Source organism: Oncorhynchus tshawytscha, unplaced genomic scaffold (genome assembly GCF_018296145.1).
Source record: "Oncorhynchus tshawytscha isolate Ot180627B unplaced genomic scaffold, Otsh_v2.0 Un_contig_9573_pilon_pilon, whole genome shotgun sequence".
NCBI lineage: Eukaryota > Metazoa > Chordata > Actinopteri > Salmoniformes > Salmonidae > Oncorhynchus > Oncorhynchus tshawytscha.
In genome coordinates this window covers 55,388-75,000 of record NW_024609231.1, presented here as the reverse complement: position 1 = coordinate 75,000, position 19,613 = coordinate 55,388, and the positions used below count along the sequence as shown (strand labels likewise).

At 40.9% G+C, this 19,613-nt stretch overlaps 1 protein-coding gene across 1 annotated transcript in view; it reads right to left on the bottom strand.

Annotated features, from left to right (window-relative positions):
• LOC121844457 (NLR family CARD domain-containing protein 3-like) overlaps positions 1 to 19,613 on the bottom strand; it is a gene marked incomplete at its 3' end in the record, with an annotated part of 68,263 nt that overhangs the window by 1,827 nt on the left and 46,823 nt on the right. Inside the window, exons 2-6 of the mRNA XM_042314574.1 lie at positions 6,852 to 6,950; positions 5,345 to 5,461; positions 4,960 to 5,044; positions 4,602 to 4,830; positions 2,405 to 4,223 (exon numbers count right to left, since the gene is read on the bottom strand). Of these exons, the coding sequence (XP_042170508.1) occupies positions 2,405 to 4,223; positions 4,602 to 4,830; positions 4,960 to 5,044; positions 5,345 to 5,461; positions 6,852 to 6,950 (2,349 nt within the window). The remainder of the gene's footprint in view (positions 1 to 2,404; positions 4,224 to 4,601; positions 4,831 to 4,959; positions 5,045 to 5,344; positions 5,462 to 6,851; positions 6,951 to 19,613) is intronic.

Genomic DNA, 19,613 nt, shown 5'->3' with positions numbered 1-19,613 from the left:
AATGCTGTTATTACTCTGCTGGTCAATGTTGATGACAACAATGCTGTTATTACTCTGCCTGGTCAATGTTGATGACAACAATGCTGTTATTACTCTGCCTGGTCAATGTTGATGACAACAATGCTGTTATTACTCTGCCTGGTCAATGTTGATGACAACAATGCTGTTAATACTCTGCTGGTCAATGTTGATAACAACAATGCTGTTATTACTCTGCCTGGTCAATGTTGATGACAACAATGCTGTTATTACTCTGCCTGGTCAATGTTGATAACAACAATGCTGTTATTACTCTGCCTGGTCAATGTTGATGACAACAATGCTGTTATTACTCTGCTTCTTCGTATAAATCCACTAGTGTTCTATAATGACACTAGTTTGTGTTGCTTTCATCAGCAAAACAGCTGGTTTGTCTTTTCTTAGCATGTTGCACCAAATCTTGAGACACTAATTGTTAGCCGCTAATGCTAATAGCTAGCAAACATATGTTAGCTCCATGAAGTAGCTAAGAGAAAACATGCAATGTAGCCAAAGATTATAGGGTCCCCATTTATCAACACTTTAGTTCCTATCCTGTCACAATAACTCCTCCCAGGCATTTTAATTCATTGTCATCTCAAACAACACTGTATTCAAAGTGCCCACTATTATATTCTAACTATAGAATTAGAATAGTCATTATATTTCCATGATTCCAAGAGCTTTGCTCTTATTCACAAATCAAATCACAATTGCAACATTTGGTTAAAAGAAGTCTTGAGATGATTTGCCCATATCGTGGAGCCCAAAGACGCAGTGTGGAAATGATCTCAATTGAGCAGTGGTGTAAAGTACTTAAGTAAAAATACATTACATACTACTTACTTTACTTTACTATTTTTGACAACTTTTTCTTCCGAAAGAAAATACTGTACTTTTTACTCCAGACAATTTCCCTGACGCCTAAAAGTACTCATTTTGAATGCTGAGCAGGACAGGAAAATGGTCTAATTCACACACCTATCAAGAGAACACCCCTGGTCATCCCTACTGCCTCTGATCTGGAGGACTCACTAAACAGAGAACATCCCTGGTCATCCCTACTGCCTCTGATCTGGAGGACTCACTAAACAGAGAACATCCCTGGTCATCCCTACTGCCTCTGATCTGGAGGACTCACTAAACAGAGAACATCCCTGGTCATCCCTACTGCCTCTGATCTGGAGGACTCACTAAACAGAGAACATCCCTGGTCATCCCTACTGCCTCTGATCTGGAGGACTCACTAAACAGAGAACATCCCTGGTCATCACTACTGCCTCTGATCTGGAGGACTCACTAAACAGAGAACAACCCTGGTCATCACTACTGCCTCTGATCTGGAGGACTCACTAAACAGAGAACATCCCTGGTCATCCCTACTGCCTCTGATCTGGAGGACTCACTAAACAGAGAACATCCCTGGTCATCCCTACTGCCTCTGATCTGGCGGACTCACTAAACACAAATGCTTTGTTTTTAAATGATGTCTGAGTGTTGGAGTGCGACCCTGGCTATCCATAAATTTAAATAACAAGAAAATTGTGCCGTCTGGTTTGATTAAAAGGAATTTAAAATTATTTATACTTTTACTTTTGATACTTAAGTACATTTTATCAATTACTTAAATGTTTTTTGTTTAATTTAAAAAAATGTAACCTATATTTAAGTAGGCAAGTCAGATAAGAACAAATTATTATTTACAAAGACGGCCTACCAGGAACAGTGGGTTAACTGCCTTGTTTCCACCCTGGGATCACTACTCATAAAGCACAACTATTATTATTCAAAAACTCAAAATACCATCTTGTAAAACTGTAAGCTTCACTGTCCAAACACATATGGTGTGGACTATGTGTGTCTGGTAAACACATGTGGATCTGGTGAACAGTTATCACTTGTTGACCAACTACAGGAATACTGACCTCAGAGTCTCCAGTTTACAGTGGGGATTCCCCAGTCCAGCAGAGAGCAGCTTCACTCCTGAATCCTTCAGGTCATTGTTACTCAGATCCAGCTCTCTCAGGTGTGAGGGGTTTGACTCCAGAGCTGAGACCAGAGAAGCACAGCCTTCCTCTGTGACTCCACAGCCTGACAGCCTGACAAAGAGATCATCATGACTTCAAACACACTGTTGATTTAACGAGTAGTGTAGAAGGACAATGGCAGATGCATTTGGTTTATTCTCTCAAACATATAGATAAATCTTCGATCTCCTAGAATTGTATGGTCATATTGTTATACTAACATGAAAATCAATGCATTTATTCAATATGTTTTTCAATATAATATTAAAAACATATTATACCACATATTTTTCTATTTTTCTCTAAACTGAATATTTCTTCCTGATGATTAGTTCTTATATGTCATTTTATTTACTCACAGAGCAGCTCTGGAGGCTTTGACCACTGGCAGCAGCCTCAGAAGACCTTCCTCTGATCTGGAGTATTTCTTCAGGTCAAACACATCCAGCTCCTTTTCTGAAGTCAGCAACACAAAGACCAGAGCTGACCACTGTGCAGGTGACAGTTTGGCTTCAGAGAGACTTCCTGATCTCAGGTAGCTTTGGATCTCCTCCACTAGAGAATGGTCATTCAGTTCATTCAGACAGTGGAACAGATTGATGCTCCTCTCTGGAGAGGGATTCTCCCTGATCTTCTCCTTGATGTACTTGACTGTTTCTTCATGGCTCTGTGAGCTGCTTCTTGACTTTGTCAGTAGACCTCGTAAGTGCTTCTGATTGGACTCCAGTGAGAGGCCCAGAAGGAAGCGGAGGAAAAGGTCCAGGTTTCCTGTCTCACTTTGTAAGGCTTTATCCACAGCACTCTTGTAGAGAGTAACTTCAGGCTTGTAGACAGTAACTTTACGCCTTTGTTTGATCCTCAAGAAAAAGTTCCTGGACTTTGTTTGCAGTTTGTCCATTAGATTCTCATTGTTGTTGATGAATGAGAGGAACACATATACAGCAGCCAGAAACTCCTGAATGCTCAGATGAACAAAGCAGTACACCTTGTCCTGGTACAGCCCACATTCCTCTTTAAAGAGCTGTGTGCACAATCCTGAGTACACTGAGGCTTCATTAACATCAAAGCCAGCCTCTTTCAGGTCTCCTTCATAGAAAATCAGATTGCCATTCACAAGCTGTTGAAAAGCCAGTTTTCCCAGTGACAGAATGCTCTCTTTATTCCAGTGTGGACCTGTCTCTTCTTTCCCAAGATACTTTTCATTCTTCTGTTTGGTATGAAACACCACAAGGTGTGTGTACATCTCAGTCAGAGTCTTGGGCATCTCTTCTCTCTTATGTTTCAGCATGTGTTCAAGGACTGTTGCAGAAATCCAACAGAAGACTGGAATGTGGCACATGATGTGGAGGCTCCTTGATGTCTTTATGTGTGAGATGATTCTGCTGGCCAGGTCCTCATCACTGAATCTCTTCCTGAAGTACTCCTCCTTCTGTGGGTCATTGAACCCTCGTACCTCTGTCACCTGGTCAACACACCCTGAAGGGATCTTATTGGCTGCTGCAGGTCGGGTAGTTATCCAGAGGAGAGCAGAGGGAAGCAGATTTCCCTTGATGAGATTTGTCAGCAGAACATCCACTGAGGTTGACTCTGTGACGTCACAACAGATCTTGTTCTTCTGGAAGTCTAGGGGCAGTCGGCACTCATCCAGACCATCAAAGATGAACAGAACTTTGTACTTGTTGTAGATGGAGATTCCTGATTGTTTGGTTTCCATTGAGAAGTGATTAAGAAGTTCAATGAAAGTGTGTTTGTCCTCTTTCATCAAATTCAGCTCCCGAAAAGGGAATGAAAATACAAATTGGACATCCTGATTTGCTTTTCCTTCAGCCCAGTCCAGAATGAACTTCTGCACAGAGACTGTTTTTCCAATGCCAGCGACTCCCTTTGTCAGCACAGTTCTGATAGGTTTGTCTTGTCCAGTTAAGGGTGTGAAGATGTCGTTACATTTGATTGCAGTCTCTGGTCTTGCTTGTTTCCTGGTTGTGGTCTCAATCTGTCTCAGCTCATGTTCATTATTGACCTCTCCTGTTCCACCCTCTGTGATGTAGAGCTCTGTGTAGATCTTATTGAGAAGTGTTGGGTTTCCTTGTTTAGCGATCCCCTCAAATACACATTGAAACTTCTTCTTTAGATTAGATTTGAGTTCACGTTGGCAAATCACTGCAAGCTCATCTGAATCTAGAAATAACACAGAGGATATTAATATTACTGTCTGTTTTAATGCCTACAGTATTGTAGGACTGTTATAAAGTTTTACATTATAATCATGTATTCTCTTAACTGACTGTATAAATGTGTAAATGTTTTCATAATGCATTACAGACTGGTGTGACTGATTATATTATTATTGGTATTATTGATGGTATTATTAATGTTCTCTCTCTCTCTCTCTCTAAATTAATCACCACAACACATCCCTGCTTCTACTTGATGAGGTCACTAGGTGTTGTGTTAAGGCTGCTACAATATCATTGAGTTACACAGCTACTTTAGCTGTACTTTAGCTACATTTAAATGTTATAAAACATCATTCAACATGAGGCAGACAGATCTTACATTTCTCCAGTGTGTCAGCAAGCTCCTTCTGGTTCATTTTCCTCAGGATGTGCAGTGTGATCTTCAGAGCCCCCTCTCTGGCACTGCTCTCCTGCTGCTCATCTTCAGCATCCACCACTTCCTTATCCTGCTTCTGACTCTCAAAGCCTTCTGGGAGTTCTGGACTAAGAATCCTCTTGAACATCTTCAGCTCGTTCTTCACAAATGTCATAATTTTCTCTTCAAGCATCTGAAATAAATAAAGTAAATAAGTTAAGCAAGAGAATAAATGCTTTCTCATTAACACATTAATGAATGATTGACAGATCAACTTTACTTGAGGTAAACAAAAACAAATGTACATAACAGGACCACATACACTGAATATGGAGGCCAGGTCTGTTTGATGACTCTGGGAAGACTGACCACTGAGAATCTCTGACTCTGATCTCTCCTGTTGGTTTCTGTGGACAAACATGAGATTACATCTCCTCATCCAGGAGTACACACACACACACACACACACACACACACACACACACACACACACACACACACACACACACACACACACACACACACACACACACACACAGGGAGGGAATGTTGTGTTTGTTTAATATTGTTTTAGGACTATGAAAATTGACAAAAGAATTAGCCTATGAATTATGAAAACAACAAAGAGGAATTGGAAAACGGAGAGGAGAAATGACTAGAGACAGTGTTGTTTAACTCACTGACCAGGACCCATGAGTTCTTCTTACCTTTGTTCAGTAGAAAAGTCTCCCTCTCTAAACTCTATAGGTAGACCCATAGACCGGTCACTCTTCATGGACACACAGCTGGGAACAGGGGAGGCTGGTCTCTCCTGCTGGATTGGTCTTCAACACAACAGAGACAAACATTACATCTCTCATCTCCTCTGAGCTCAGATGGGGAAACAGAAGAAGAGTTTCACAAATAGAACGGACTTCCAGACGTTAGTTAATGGCGCGAGCAGTGTGTCATTTTAAATGACGAAATTAATTTATCGTCGCGAGCGTTGTAGTCAGTCTGTCAGCCCCGCTAAAAGGCTGGTGTCGTTACTCTGCTTCTCCGGGGGATGTTGAGGTAAATTTACTAACCTGTTGTACCGTAAGCTGTACCGACTAGCTATGGTAACTAGGATGCTGCTGGTAGAGTAACTAGCTAGATTACCGAGCTGTACCGCTGTACCTGCTGGTACTGCTAGCAGGTCGTTCGTCTGTCTCTCGTCTCGATGATGAATCCGGTGAACCACAAATTGAAACAAGGATAGAGAGTGAAAAGGATCTGGCTACACTCATACTGTCCCTGACCGTAAAGAAAAAAGCAAATTGAACAATAAACTTCGGCGTCTCAACACTGTAACAAACTCCGTCGTTATTCCCCAAGATCACCTCAGTCCACTCTGCGCGTAACGGGACAATATGCTAGTGCTGGTGTTAGGTTCTGTACGGGGACGCGGACAGTTCTGTACGGGGACGCGGAAAGTTCTGTACGGGGACGCGGACAGTTCTGTACGGGGACGCGGACAGTTCCAGAACGCGGACACGAGCAGTGCAACACAATCAACTAAACCCAGTCTTTACAGTGGGTTACATTAGTAATATTCATTTTTTATTATTATGTTAAACATTTTTTTTAAATTATAACAACATTTTGAGATCAAACATTCAGTTTTTTTATAACAATATGTTGAGATCTGGGTCCATATGGCCAAAGTGTCTCAGAGTAGAAAATTGGTCGTATAAGTGCTGAGAATAAAGACATTTTACACTTATGGGTATAAATTACCTAGTTACCTACCCATTACCTAAATTACCTACCCACCTAGTCAGCAGATATTTTTGGACACCTCGTGAGCTGTCCTATGTAGTTAAGAGTTAACAGCAGGTGTCTTGATAATACTATAGAATAATGCAATAATGCAGTGAGTCAATGGTTCCTGTGCCACATGTAATTGCATTGCAGTAGTTAAAAATAATGTTTTTATATTTCTATGTGATCAACCCATAAATAATATAGACCTACATGCAACAGTATGTCTTGTGCTTTTGGCAATGATTTATGTATAATAATTATGTATAACAAGTGATACCATGTTTGTCTGCATAGCATTTTGTCTTCATTTTGGCAGATTAACTCAGGCTTATTTCTGAAGATTAACTTTACAGTAAGTGCATTCATTTTAAGATAGCTATTTATTTTGGAAATAAACTTTATAAATTATTCATAAAATTATCATCTTACCTCTTAGCTTTGGTGTCATGTCCCTCAGAGAGATTAATTTTAGAGGCAGGGCCACCCTCCTCTCTCTTCCCGGAGAGACTCATTTTAGAGCACTGACCCCTAAACAGACATCCAACATGTTACTAAGGTTGTGGTTTTGACACAGTGACAACTAAACAGAGATCCAACATGTTGGTTGTGGTTAACACAGTGACAAACAGCTAAACAGAGATCCAACATGTTGGTTTGTTGAGCCTATAACTGATCATCAATATTGTTAACACAGTGACAACTAAACAGAGATAAAACATGTTGGTTGTGGTTAACACAGTGACAACTAAACAGAGATAAAATGTTGGTTGTGGTTAACACAGTGACAACTAAACAGAGATCCAGCATGTTGGTTGTGGTTAACACAGTGACAACTAAACAGAGATCCAACATGTTGGTTGTGGTTAACACAGTGACAACTAAACAGAGATCCAACATGTTGGTTGTGGTTAACACAGTGACAACTAAACAGAGATCCAACATGTTGGTTGTGGTTAACACAGTGACAACTAAACAGAGATCCAACATGTTGGTTGTGGTTAACACAGTGACAACTAAACAGAGATCCAACATGTTGGTTGTGGTTAACACAGTGACAACTAAACAGAGATCCAACATGTTGGTTGTGGTTAACACAGTGACAACTAAACAGAGATCCAACATGTTGGTTGTGGTTAACACAGTGACAACTAAACAGAGATCCAACATGTTGGTTGTGGTTAACACAGTGACAACTAAACAGAGATCCAACATGTTGGTTGTGGTTAACACAGTGACAACTAAACAGAGATAAAACATGTTGGTTGTGATTAACACAGTGACAACTAAACAGAGATCCATCATGTTGGTTGTGGTTAACACAGTGACAACTAAACAGAGATCCAACATGTTGGTTGTGGTTAACACAGTGACAACTAAACAGAGATCCAACATGTTGGTTGTGGTTAACACAGTGACAACTAAACAGAGATCCAACATGTTGGTTGTGGTTAACACAGTGACAACTAAACAGAGATCCAACATGTTGGTTGTGGTTAACACAGTGACAACTAAACAGAGATCCAACATGTTGGTTGTGGTTAACACAGTGACAACTAAACAGAGATCCAACATGTTGGTTGTGATTAACACAGTGACAACTAAACAGAGATCCAACATGTTGGTTGTGGTTAACACAGTGACAACTAAACAGAGATCCAACATGTTGGTTGTGGTTAACACAGTGACAACTAAACAGAGATAAAACATGTTGGTTGTGGTTAACACAGTGACAACTAAACAGAGATCCAACATGTTGGTTGTGGTTAACACAGTGACAACTAAACAGAGATCCAACATGTTGGTTGTGGTTAACACAGTGACAACTAAACAGAGATCCAACATGTTGGTTGTGGTTAACACAGTGACAACTAAACAGAGATCCAACATGTTGGTTGTGGTTAACACAGTGACAACTAAACAGAGATCCAACATGTTGGTTGTGGTTAACACAGTGACAACTAAACAGAGATCCAACATGTTGGTTGTGGTTAACACAGTGACAACTAAACAGAGATCCAACATGTTGGTTGTGATTAACACAGTGACAACTAAACAGAGATCCAACATGTTGGTTGTGGTTAACACAGTGACAACTAAACAGAGATCCAACATGTTGGTTGTGGTTAACACAGTGACAACTAAACAGAGATCCAACATGTTGGTTGTGATTAACACAGTGACAACTAATTATTGTTCTCATTTATTCATTATCTCTTTGAGAAATAAAACATTTACTAAAAGACATAGAAACAGTCAGGTGATTTAATGCATCACATGAACATGTAGCTGTGACATTTCATCTCCATGGTAACTGTCAATAATAATAATAAGTCACTGTTTGTTAAGGTCGTTATAGACAGTACAGCAACAATAATAATAATAATAAGTCACTGTTTGTTAAGGTAGTTATAGACAGTACAGCAACAATAATAATAATAATAATAATAAGTCACAGTTTGTTAAGGTAGTTATAGACAGTACAGCAACAATAACAATAATAATAATAATAATAATAAGTCACTGTTTGTTAAGGTAGTTATAGACAGTACAGCAACACAAGGCCATATCTCACACTTATTTTTATTCATTAAAAGAGGCTGTTTATTGTCTTTCAATCTGTTTTCTAAACGTATCTGAGAATATAAGACAGGAGGGATAAAATGGACATGATTGATCTGAGGAAATCATTGATCCATTCAGAAAGGTTTATTTGCAACAAGCAAGAGATTTTATATTATGTAAAGTAGACTAGGTTATAATGTATAATAGCAGTTTGTTAGTGATATGTTATATTATGTAAAGTAGACTAGGTTATAATGTATAGTAGTGGGTTGTTAGTGATATGTAGATGTTATATTATGTAAAGTAGACTAGGTTATAATGTATAATAGTGGGTTGTTAGTGATATGTAGATGTTATATTATGTAAAGTAGACTAGGTTATAATGTATAGTAGTGGGTTGTTAGTGATATGTAGATGTTACATTATGTAAAGTAGGCTAGGTTATAATGTATAGTAGTGGGTTGTTAGTGATATGTAGATGTTATATTATGTAAAGTGTGGTGGTGTCAGGAAAATAACCTCACACTCAACGTCAACAAAACTAAGGAGATGATTGTGGACTTCAGGAAACAGCAGAGGGAACACCCCCCCATCCACATCGATGGAACAGTAGTGGAGAGGGTAGCAAGTTTTAAGTTCCTCGGCATACACATCACAGACAAACTGAATTGGTCCACTCACACAGACAGCATCGTGAGGAAGGCGCAGCAGCGCCTCTTCAACCTCAGGAGGCTGAAGAAATTCGGCTTGTCACCAAAAGCACTCACAAACTTCTACAGATGCACAATCGAGAGCATCCTGGCGGGCTGTATCACCGCCTGGTATGGCAACTGCACCGCCCTCAACCGTAAGGCTCTCCAGAGGGTAGTGAGGTCTGCACAACGCATCACCGGGGGCAAACTACCTGCCCTCCAGGACACCTACACCACCCGATGCTACAGGAAGGCCATAAAGATCATCAAGGACATCAACCACCCGAGCCACTGCCTGTTCACCCCGCTACCATCCAGAAGGCGAGGTCAGTACAGGTGCATCAAAGCTGGGACCGAGAGACTGAAAAACAGCTTCTATCTCAAGGCCATCAGACTGTTAAACAGCCACCACTAACATTGAGTGGCTACTGCCAACACACTGTCAATGACACTGACTCTACTCCAGCCACTTTAATCATGGGAATTGATGGGAAATGATGTAAATATATCACTAGCCACTTTAAACAATGCTACCTTATATAATGTTACTTACCCTACATTGTTCATCTCATATGCATACGTTGATACTGTACTCTATATCATCGACTGCATCCTTATGTAATACATGTATCACTAGCCACTTTAACTATGCCACTTGGTTTACATACTTATCTCATATGTATATACTGTACTCGATACCATCTACTGTATCTTGCCTATGCTGCTCTGTACCATCACTCATTCATATATCCTTATGTACATATTCTTTATCCCCTTACACTGTGTATGACAGTAGTTTTTTTTGGGAATTGTTAGTTAGATTACTTGCTCGTTATTACTGCATTGTCGGAACTAGAAGCACAAGCATTTCGCTACACTCGCATTAACATCTGCTAACCATGTGTATGTGACAAATAAAATTTGATTTGATTTGATTTGATTTAAAGTAGACTAGGTTATAATGTATAATAGCAGTTTGTTAGTGATATGTTATATTATGTAAAGTAGACTAGGTTATAATGTATAGTAGTGGGTTGTTAGTGATATGTTATATTATGTAAAGTAGACTAGGTTATGATGTATAGTAGTAGTTTGTTAGGTATATGTAGATCAAGGTCTATACCTCTATGTACTGTATATAACCTGCATATCATAGATGACCAGCCTAAACCTGTTCAGGTCAGTTCACATAATGTTATAGTCCTTCCAGTAGCAGGACAGAGAATGTACTGTATATAACCTACATATCATAGATGACCAGTCTAAACCTGTTCAGATCAGTTCACATAATGTTATAGTCCTACCAGTAGCAGGACAGAGAATGTACTGTATATAACCTACATATCATAGATGACCAGTCTAAACCTGTTCAGATTAGTTCACATAATGTTATAGTCCTACCAGTAGCAGGACAGAGACTGTACTGCATATAACCTACATATCATAGACCTGTTCAGATCAGGTCAAAGATAACATCAGGTTTGTCAACATGGTAAGTGATCATAGCCTTATAATAGTTTGTAGGTAACCTAGACCTAACCTTATAATAGTTTGTAGGTAGCCTAGACCTAACCTTATAATAGTTTGTAGGTAACCTAGACCTAACCTTATAATAGTTTGTAGGTAGCCTAGACCTAACCTTATAATAGTTTGTAGGTAGCCTAGACCTAACCTTATAATAGTTTGTAGGTAACCTAGACCTAACCTTATAATAGTTTGTAGGTAGCCTAGACCTAACCTTATAATAGTTTGTAGGTAACCTAGACCTAACCTTATAATAGTTTGTAGGTAACCTAGACCTAACCTTATAATAGTTTGTAGGTAGCCTAGACCTAACCTTATAATAGTTTGTAGGTAACCTAGACCTAACCTTATAATAGTTTGTAGGTAACCTAGACCTAACCTTATAATAGTTTGTAGGTAGCCTAGACCTAACCTTATAATAGTTTGTAGGTAACCTAGACCTAACCTTATAATAGTTTGTAGGTAGCCTAGACCTAACCTTATAATAGTTTGTAGGTAACCTAGACCTAACCTTATAATAGTTTGTAGGTAGACCTACGAGACTCTGCCCGTCTTTCCTACATACCAACACATTTATTTAATGTTATGAGAAATATGTGTTACAGTTTCAACAGCCATTTTATAACTGCGTAGGCTACAAACATACTTTTAATTAATTTCATATGAGGAAATCACATAACTTACACCACTGTCACTGCTGTTTTCTTACAGATGAAGTAGCTTTCATAGGCAACTCATTCAACCAGCCTAAACAACAGTAAATAAAAGATGTCAATCGGTCAAAAGTGAATCCTGATAGAGCCATGTACATTAGAGAGAGGTGTATATATATCCTGATATAGTCATACACATGGAAGAGGTGTATATATATCCTGATATAGCCATATACATTAGAGAGAGGTATATATATCCTGATAGAGTCATATACATTAGAGAGGTATATATATCCTGATATATGCTGTATAGTGCTACAGATGTTGGATCTTAATCTTGATACTACCCATCCCGGATCCGGGAGCGTAATCATCGACTGACACGAATTAGTATAACGCAGCAGACATAAATATTCCTAGAAAATATTCCTATTCATGAAAATCACAAGTGAAATATATTGAAACACAGCTTAGCCTTTTGTTAATCACCCTGTCATCTCAGATTTTGAAATGATGCTTTACAGCCAAAGCAAGACAAGCATTTGTGTAATTTTATCGATAGCCTAGCATAGCATTATGTCCAGCTAGCAGCAGGTAACTTGGTCATGAAAATCAGAAAAGCAATCAAATTATATCGTTTACCTTTGATGAGCTTCGGATGTTTTCACTCACGAGACTCCCAGTTAGATAGACAATGTTCCTTTTTTCCAAAAATATTATTTGTAGGCGAAATAGCTCCGTTTGTTCTTCACGTTTGGCTGAGAAATCGACCGGAAATTGGTGTCACGACTACGCCAATTTTTTTTCCAAATTAGCTCCATAATATCCACAGAAACATGGCAAACGTTGTTTATAATCAATCTTCAAGGTGTTTTTCAAATATCTATTCGATAATATATCCACCGGGACAATTGGTTTTTCAGTAGGACCGATTGGAATAAGGGCTACCTCTGTATTTTACGCAAGAATCACTCTGAGAGACATCAGGTGATCACTTACACAATGTAGCCGCTTACGCTTATTCTTCAACATAAATGCGTAAAACTATCTCACAATGCTGTAGACACCTTGGTGAATACGTAGAAAAAGGAATCTGCATCGGCACGCAGAGCTTTCAAAAGATGAGTCACTTCCGGATTGGATTTTTCTCAGGCTTTCGCCTGCAATGTCAATTCTGTTATACTCACAGACAATATTTTTACAGTTTTGGAAACTTGAGAGTGTTTGCTATCCCAAGCTGTCAATTATATGCATATTCTAGCATCTTGTCCTGTCAAAATATCCCATCAACTGTATATCCACTGTACTGTATATCAACTGTATAGCTACTGTACTGTATATCAACTGTATATCCACTGTACTGTATATCCACTGTACTGTATATCAACTGTATATCAACTGTACTGTATATCAACTGTATATCAACTGTACTGTATATCAACTGTATAGCTACTGTACTGTATATCAACTGTATATCCACTGTACTGTATATCAGCTGTATATCCACTGTACTGTATATCAACTGTATAGCCACTGTACTGTATATCAACTGTATAGCCACTGTACTGCATATCAACTATATATCCACTGTACTGTATATCAACTGTATATCCACTGTACTGTATATCAACTGTATAGCCACTGTACTGTATATCAACTGTATAGCCACTGTACTGCATATCAACTATATATCAACTGTACTGTATATCAACTGTACTGTATATCAACTGTATATCCACTGTATAGCCACTGTACTATATATCAACTGTACTGTATATCAACTGTACATCCACTGTACTGTATATCAACTGTACTATAAATCAACTGTACTGTATATCAACTATATATCCACTGTACTGTATATCCACTGTAATGTATATCAACTGTACTGTATATAAACTGTACTGTATATCAACTGTATATCCACTGTACTGTATATCAACTGTATATCCACTGTCCTGTATATCAACTCTATAGCCACTGTACTGTATATCTGTATATCCACTGTTCATTCTCTTATAGCTCTATAATCAATCGAGTTGTGTATAATGTTGTACAGAAACTTTGTGTAAACTCTTCTGTCTGTATTCTGTCTCTAAATGTTGTCTATCACAAGCAGCACCATATCAACTTGAAGTGTATTTGAGGTTTAAAAAGGCTTCTGAAATTTGTCATTTCCACCTTACAACAAATGTATCAACCCCTACAATAATGTCCATTAATTATAATTCACATAAAAATTCACATTTCCTGTTGATGCAGGAATATTTTCAAATTGAAAATGTACTTGGTGAATAAAGGTGATTGTGATTTTACAAAGGTTGAGTCTCTAGATTCCCTTGCTGCTCTTGAGAAATAATGAAATGATTGTCAAGGTTAAAATTGAATATTTATGATAAAAACATCCTAAAGATTGATTCTATACTTCGTTTGATATGTTTCTACGACCAGTAATCTAACTTTTTGGAATTTTCCTTCTACCTTTACGCTGGACTTGCACGCGCATTTGGATTTGTTTACCAAACGTCCTAACAAAAGGACATAAATGTTGAACTTTATCGAACAAATGAAACATTTATGGTGGAACTGGGATTCCTGGGAGTGCATTCTGATGAAGATCATCAAAGGTAAGTGAATATTTATAATGCTATTTCTGACTAATGTTGACTACACAACATAGGGGATATTTCTTTGGCTGTTTTGGTCTCTGTACTCAGATTATTGTATGGTATGCTTTTTCCGTAAAGTTGTTTTGAAATCTGCCACAGCGGTTGCTGAAGGAGAATTTTATCTAAAGTTCCATGTATAACAGTTGTATCTATTATCAATGTTTATTATGAGTATTTCTGTAAATTGATGTGGCTCTCTGCAAAATCCCTGCATGTTTTGGAACTACTTAACGTAACACGCCAATGTAAAATACGATTTTTGGATATAAATATGCACTTTATCGAACAAAACATACATGTATTGTGTAACATGAAGTCCTATGAGTGTCATCTGATGAAGATCATCAAAGGTTAGTGATCAATTTTATCTCTATTTGTGCTTTTTGTGACTCCTCTCTTTGGCTGAAAAAATGGCTGTGTCGTTCTGTGACTTGGTGGTGACCTAACATAATCATTTTTGGAGCTTTCGCTGTAAAGCCTTTTTGAAATCAGACACTGGATGGACTAACGAGAATCTTTAAAATGGTGCCTAACACTTGTATGTTTGAGAAATTAGATTTATGAGATTTCTGTTGTTTGAATTTGGCGTCCTGATATTTAGCAGAACTCCGTTCCCAGACAGACTGCATAGTTAAATAATACAAAATACCCCCCTACGTTCAGGTGTCAGCATCAGGCATAAACAGCCGAGCCGTCGGCTACTACATGGGCTGTATTCATTAATTTACTCCACAGCCTACAGTTTTAAACTGTTGCATAAACAGCTGTAGAACATTACCTAATTGGTTTCTGTTGCCAAATGTTTTGCTATATTGGACACTAATGAATACACAAAACCTGTTTTTAGGAAGTGTATGTTGCTTGGCTTTCCACAATAATTGTCTCTTTCAAACAACATACCTTCCTGAGTGAAAAGCATTAACAGTCGATTAGAAAGAGAAAATGTTTATTTGCTTATTGTGTTTAGAGAAGACAAGCCTATAGACCTATGATACAGTAGGAGATCACCCTGGTCTATAGACCTATGATACAGTAGGAGATCACCCTGGTCTATAGACCTATGATCCAGTAGGAGATCACCCTGGTCTATAGACCTATGATACAGTAGGAGATCACCCTGGTCTATAGACCTATGATACAGTAGGAGATCACCCTGGTCTATAGACCTATGATACAGTAGGAGATCACCCTGGTCTATAGACCTATGATCCAGTAGGAGATCACCCTGGTCTATAGACCTATGATACAGTAGGAGATCACCCTGGTCTATAGACCTATGATACAGTAGGAGATCACCCTGGTCTATAGACCTATGATACAGTAAGAGATCACCCTGGTCTATAGACCTATGATACAGTAGGAGATCACCCTGGTCTATAGACCTATGATACAGTAGGAGATCACCCTGGTCTATAGACCTATGATACAGTACACTATTAGAATAAAGGGTTCCAAACAGGTCCTCCAGCTGTCCACATAGGAGATTATTTTGGGTTCCAGCTAGAACCCTTCTTGATTCCATGTAGAACACTCTGTGGAAAGGGTTCTTGATGGAACCCAAAAGGGTTCTACCTAGTACCAAAAATGGTCCTACAAATGGTTCTCCTATGGAGACAGCCAATAAACCCTTTCAGATTCTAGATAGTGTAGGAGTGATCAGACAGATGGGACCAGAACGAGTTCAACCCATGCATCTAATACATATAAATATATATAATATCAAACATTTAAGGACTATTACAACACTGTCCACCATAAATATCATCAACTATATGAATATACACAACAATATGGTGGTGGTGTTGTTGATGGTGGTGTTCAATCACCAGACACAAGAGGCATGTGGCAGGGTCTACAGTCAATCACGGACTACAGGAAGAAACCCAGCCCAGTCACGGACCAGGATGTCTTGCTCCCAGGCAGACTAAATAACTTTTTTGCCCGCTTTGAGGACAATACAGTGCCACTGACACGGCCTGCAACGAAAACATGCGGTCTCTCCTTCACTGCAGCCGAAGTGAGTAAGACATTTAAACGTGTTAACCCTCGCAAGGCTGCAGGCCCAGACGGCATCCCCAGCCGCGCCTCAGAGCATGCGCAGACCAGCTGGCCGGTGTGTTTACGGACATATTCAATCAATCCCTTACCAGTCTGCTGTTCCCACATGCTTCAAGAGGGCCACCATTGTTCCTGTTCCCAAGAAAGCTAAGGTAACTGAGCTAAACGACTACCGCCCCGTAGCACTCACATCCGTCATCATGAAGTGCTTTGAGAGACTAGTCAAGGACCATATCACCTCCACCCTACCTGACACCCTAGACCCACTCCAATTTGCTTACCGCCCAAATAGGTCCACAGACGATGCAATCTCAACCACACTGCACACTGCCCTAACCCATCTGGACAAGAGGAATACCTATGTGAGAATGCTGTTCATCGACTACAGCTCGGCATTCAACACCATAGTACCCTCCAAGCTCGTCATCAAGCTCGAGACCCTGGGTCTCGACCCCGCCCTGTGCAACTGGGTACTGGACTTCCTGACAGGCCGCCCCCAGGTGGTGAGGGTAGGCAACAGCATCTCCTCCCCGCTGATCCTCAACACTGGGGCCCCACAAGGGTGCGTTCTGAGCCCTCTCCTGTACTCCCTGTTCACCCACGACTGCGTGGCCACGCACGCCTCCAACTCAATCATCAAGTTTGCGGACGACACAACAGTGGTAGGCTTGATTACCAACAATGACGAGACGGCCTACAGGGAGGAGGTGAGGGCCCTCGGAGTGTGGTGTCAGGAAAATAACCTCACACTCAACGTCAACAAAACTAAGGAGATGATTGTGGACTTCAGGAAACAGCAGAGGGAACACCCCCCCATCCACATCGATGGAACAGTAACTATATGAATACACATAACAATATCATCAACTATATGAATACACATAACAATATCATCAACTATATGAATACACATAACAATATCATCAACTATATGAATACACATAACAATATCATCAACTATATGAATACACATAACAATATCATCAACTATATGAATACACATAACAATATCATCAACTATATGAATACACATAACAATATCATCAACTATATGAATACACATAACAATATCAATATCAACTATATACACATAACAATATCATCAACTATATGAATACACATAACAATATCATCAACTATATGAATACACATAACAATATCATCAACTATATGAATACACATAACAATATCATCAACTATATGAATACACATAACAATATCATCAACTATATGAATACACATAACAATATCATCAACTATATGAATACACATAACAATATCATCAACTATATGAATACACATAACAATATCATCAACTATATGAATACACATAACAATATCATCAACTATATGAATACACATAACAATCGTGGTCTTACCTTTTATCTCTCAATAGAAACAGAGTCTGAATGATCATTCGGTCGTCTGAAGTTGCTTTTGTTTGCTCTGCTCATTTACATATCAGGTTCTGCCTGTTCTCTCTCCCTCCCTCTCTCTTTACAGCTCTTACAATGTGCCTTGGAATACATTCTACAACTGTCTGGAACTCTATTGGAGGGATGTGACACCATTCTTCCACAAGAAAGTCCATCATTTGGTGTTTTGTTGATGGTGGTGTTCAATTGTGTTTAAGACCTGGTGACTGAGACGGCCGTGGCATATTGTGAAACATCAGCAAGTTCAGCAGTCTTCATCACTGAAGCTCCTGCCAAACATGCCCCAACAATCACCAATCGTTAAGCTCTTCCGAGCAGAATCGCAGTCTCTCCTGGTTGCAGCTCCTCTCTCCCCAGGGGAATCAGCTCCTCTCTCCCCAACGGTAGCAGCTCCTCTCTCCCCAGGGGTAGCAGCTCCTCTCTCCCCAATGGTAGCAGCTCCTCTCTCCCCAGGGGTAGCAGCTCCTCTCCCCCCAGGGGTAGCAGCTAGGGGTAGCAGCTCCTCTCTCCCCAGCTCCTCTCTCCGCAGGGGGTAGGGGGGGTAGCAGCTCCTCCCCCTCCCCAGGGGTAGCAGCTCCCCGCTCTCTCCCCAGGGGTAGCAGCTCCTCTCTCCCCAGGGGGTAGCAGCTCCTCTCTCCCCAGGGGTAGCAGCTCCTCCCCAGGGGTAGCAGCTCCTCTCTCCCCAGGGGTAGCAGCTCCTCTCCCCCAGGGGTAGCAGCTCCTCCCCCCAGGGGTAGCAGCAAGGGGTAGCAGCTCTCTCCCCAGGGGTAGCAGCTCCTCTCTCCCCAGGGGTAGCAGCTCCTCTCTCCTCAGGGGTAGCAGCTCTCTCTCTCCCCAGGGGTAGGGGTAGCAGCTCCTCTCTCTCCTCAGGGGTAGCAGCTCCTCTCTCCCAGGGGTAGCAGCTCCTCTCTCCAGGGGTAGCAGCTCCTCTCAGCTCCCTCTCCCCAGGGGGGTAGCAGCTCCTCCTCTCAGGGGTCAGCTCCTCTCTCCCCAGGGGTAGCAGCTCCTCTCTCCCCAGGGGTAGCAGCTCCTTTCTCTCCTCAGGGGTAGCAGCTCCTCTCTCAGCTCTCTCCCCAGGGGTAGGGGTAGCAGCTCTCTCTCCCCAGGGGCAGCTAGGGGTAGCAGCTCCTCTCTCCCTCAGGGGTAGCAGCTCCTCTCTCTCCCAGGGGTAGCAGCTCCTCTCTCCCCAGGGGTAGCAGCTCCTCTCTCCCTCCAGGGGTAGCAGCTCCTCTCCCCAGGGGTAGCCTCAGGGGGGTAGCAGCTCCTCTCCTCCAGGGGTAGCAGCTCCTCTCTCCCCAGGGGTAGCAGCTCCTCTCTCCCAGGGGTAGCAGCTCTCTCTCCCCTCCTCTCTCCCCAGGGGTAGCAGCTCCCCCCAGGGGTCTCTCCCCCCAGGGGTAGCAGCTCCTAGCAGCTCCCCTCTCCCCAGGGGTAGCAGCTCCTCTCTCCCCAGGGGTAGCAGGGGGGTAGCAGCTCCTCTCTCACCTCAGGGGTAGCAGCTCCTCTCTCTCCTCAGGGGTAGCAGCTCCTCTCTCCCCAGGGGTAGCAGCTCCTCTCTCCTCCAGGGGTAGCAGCTCCTCTCTCCTCTCTCCCAGGGGTA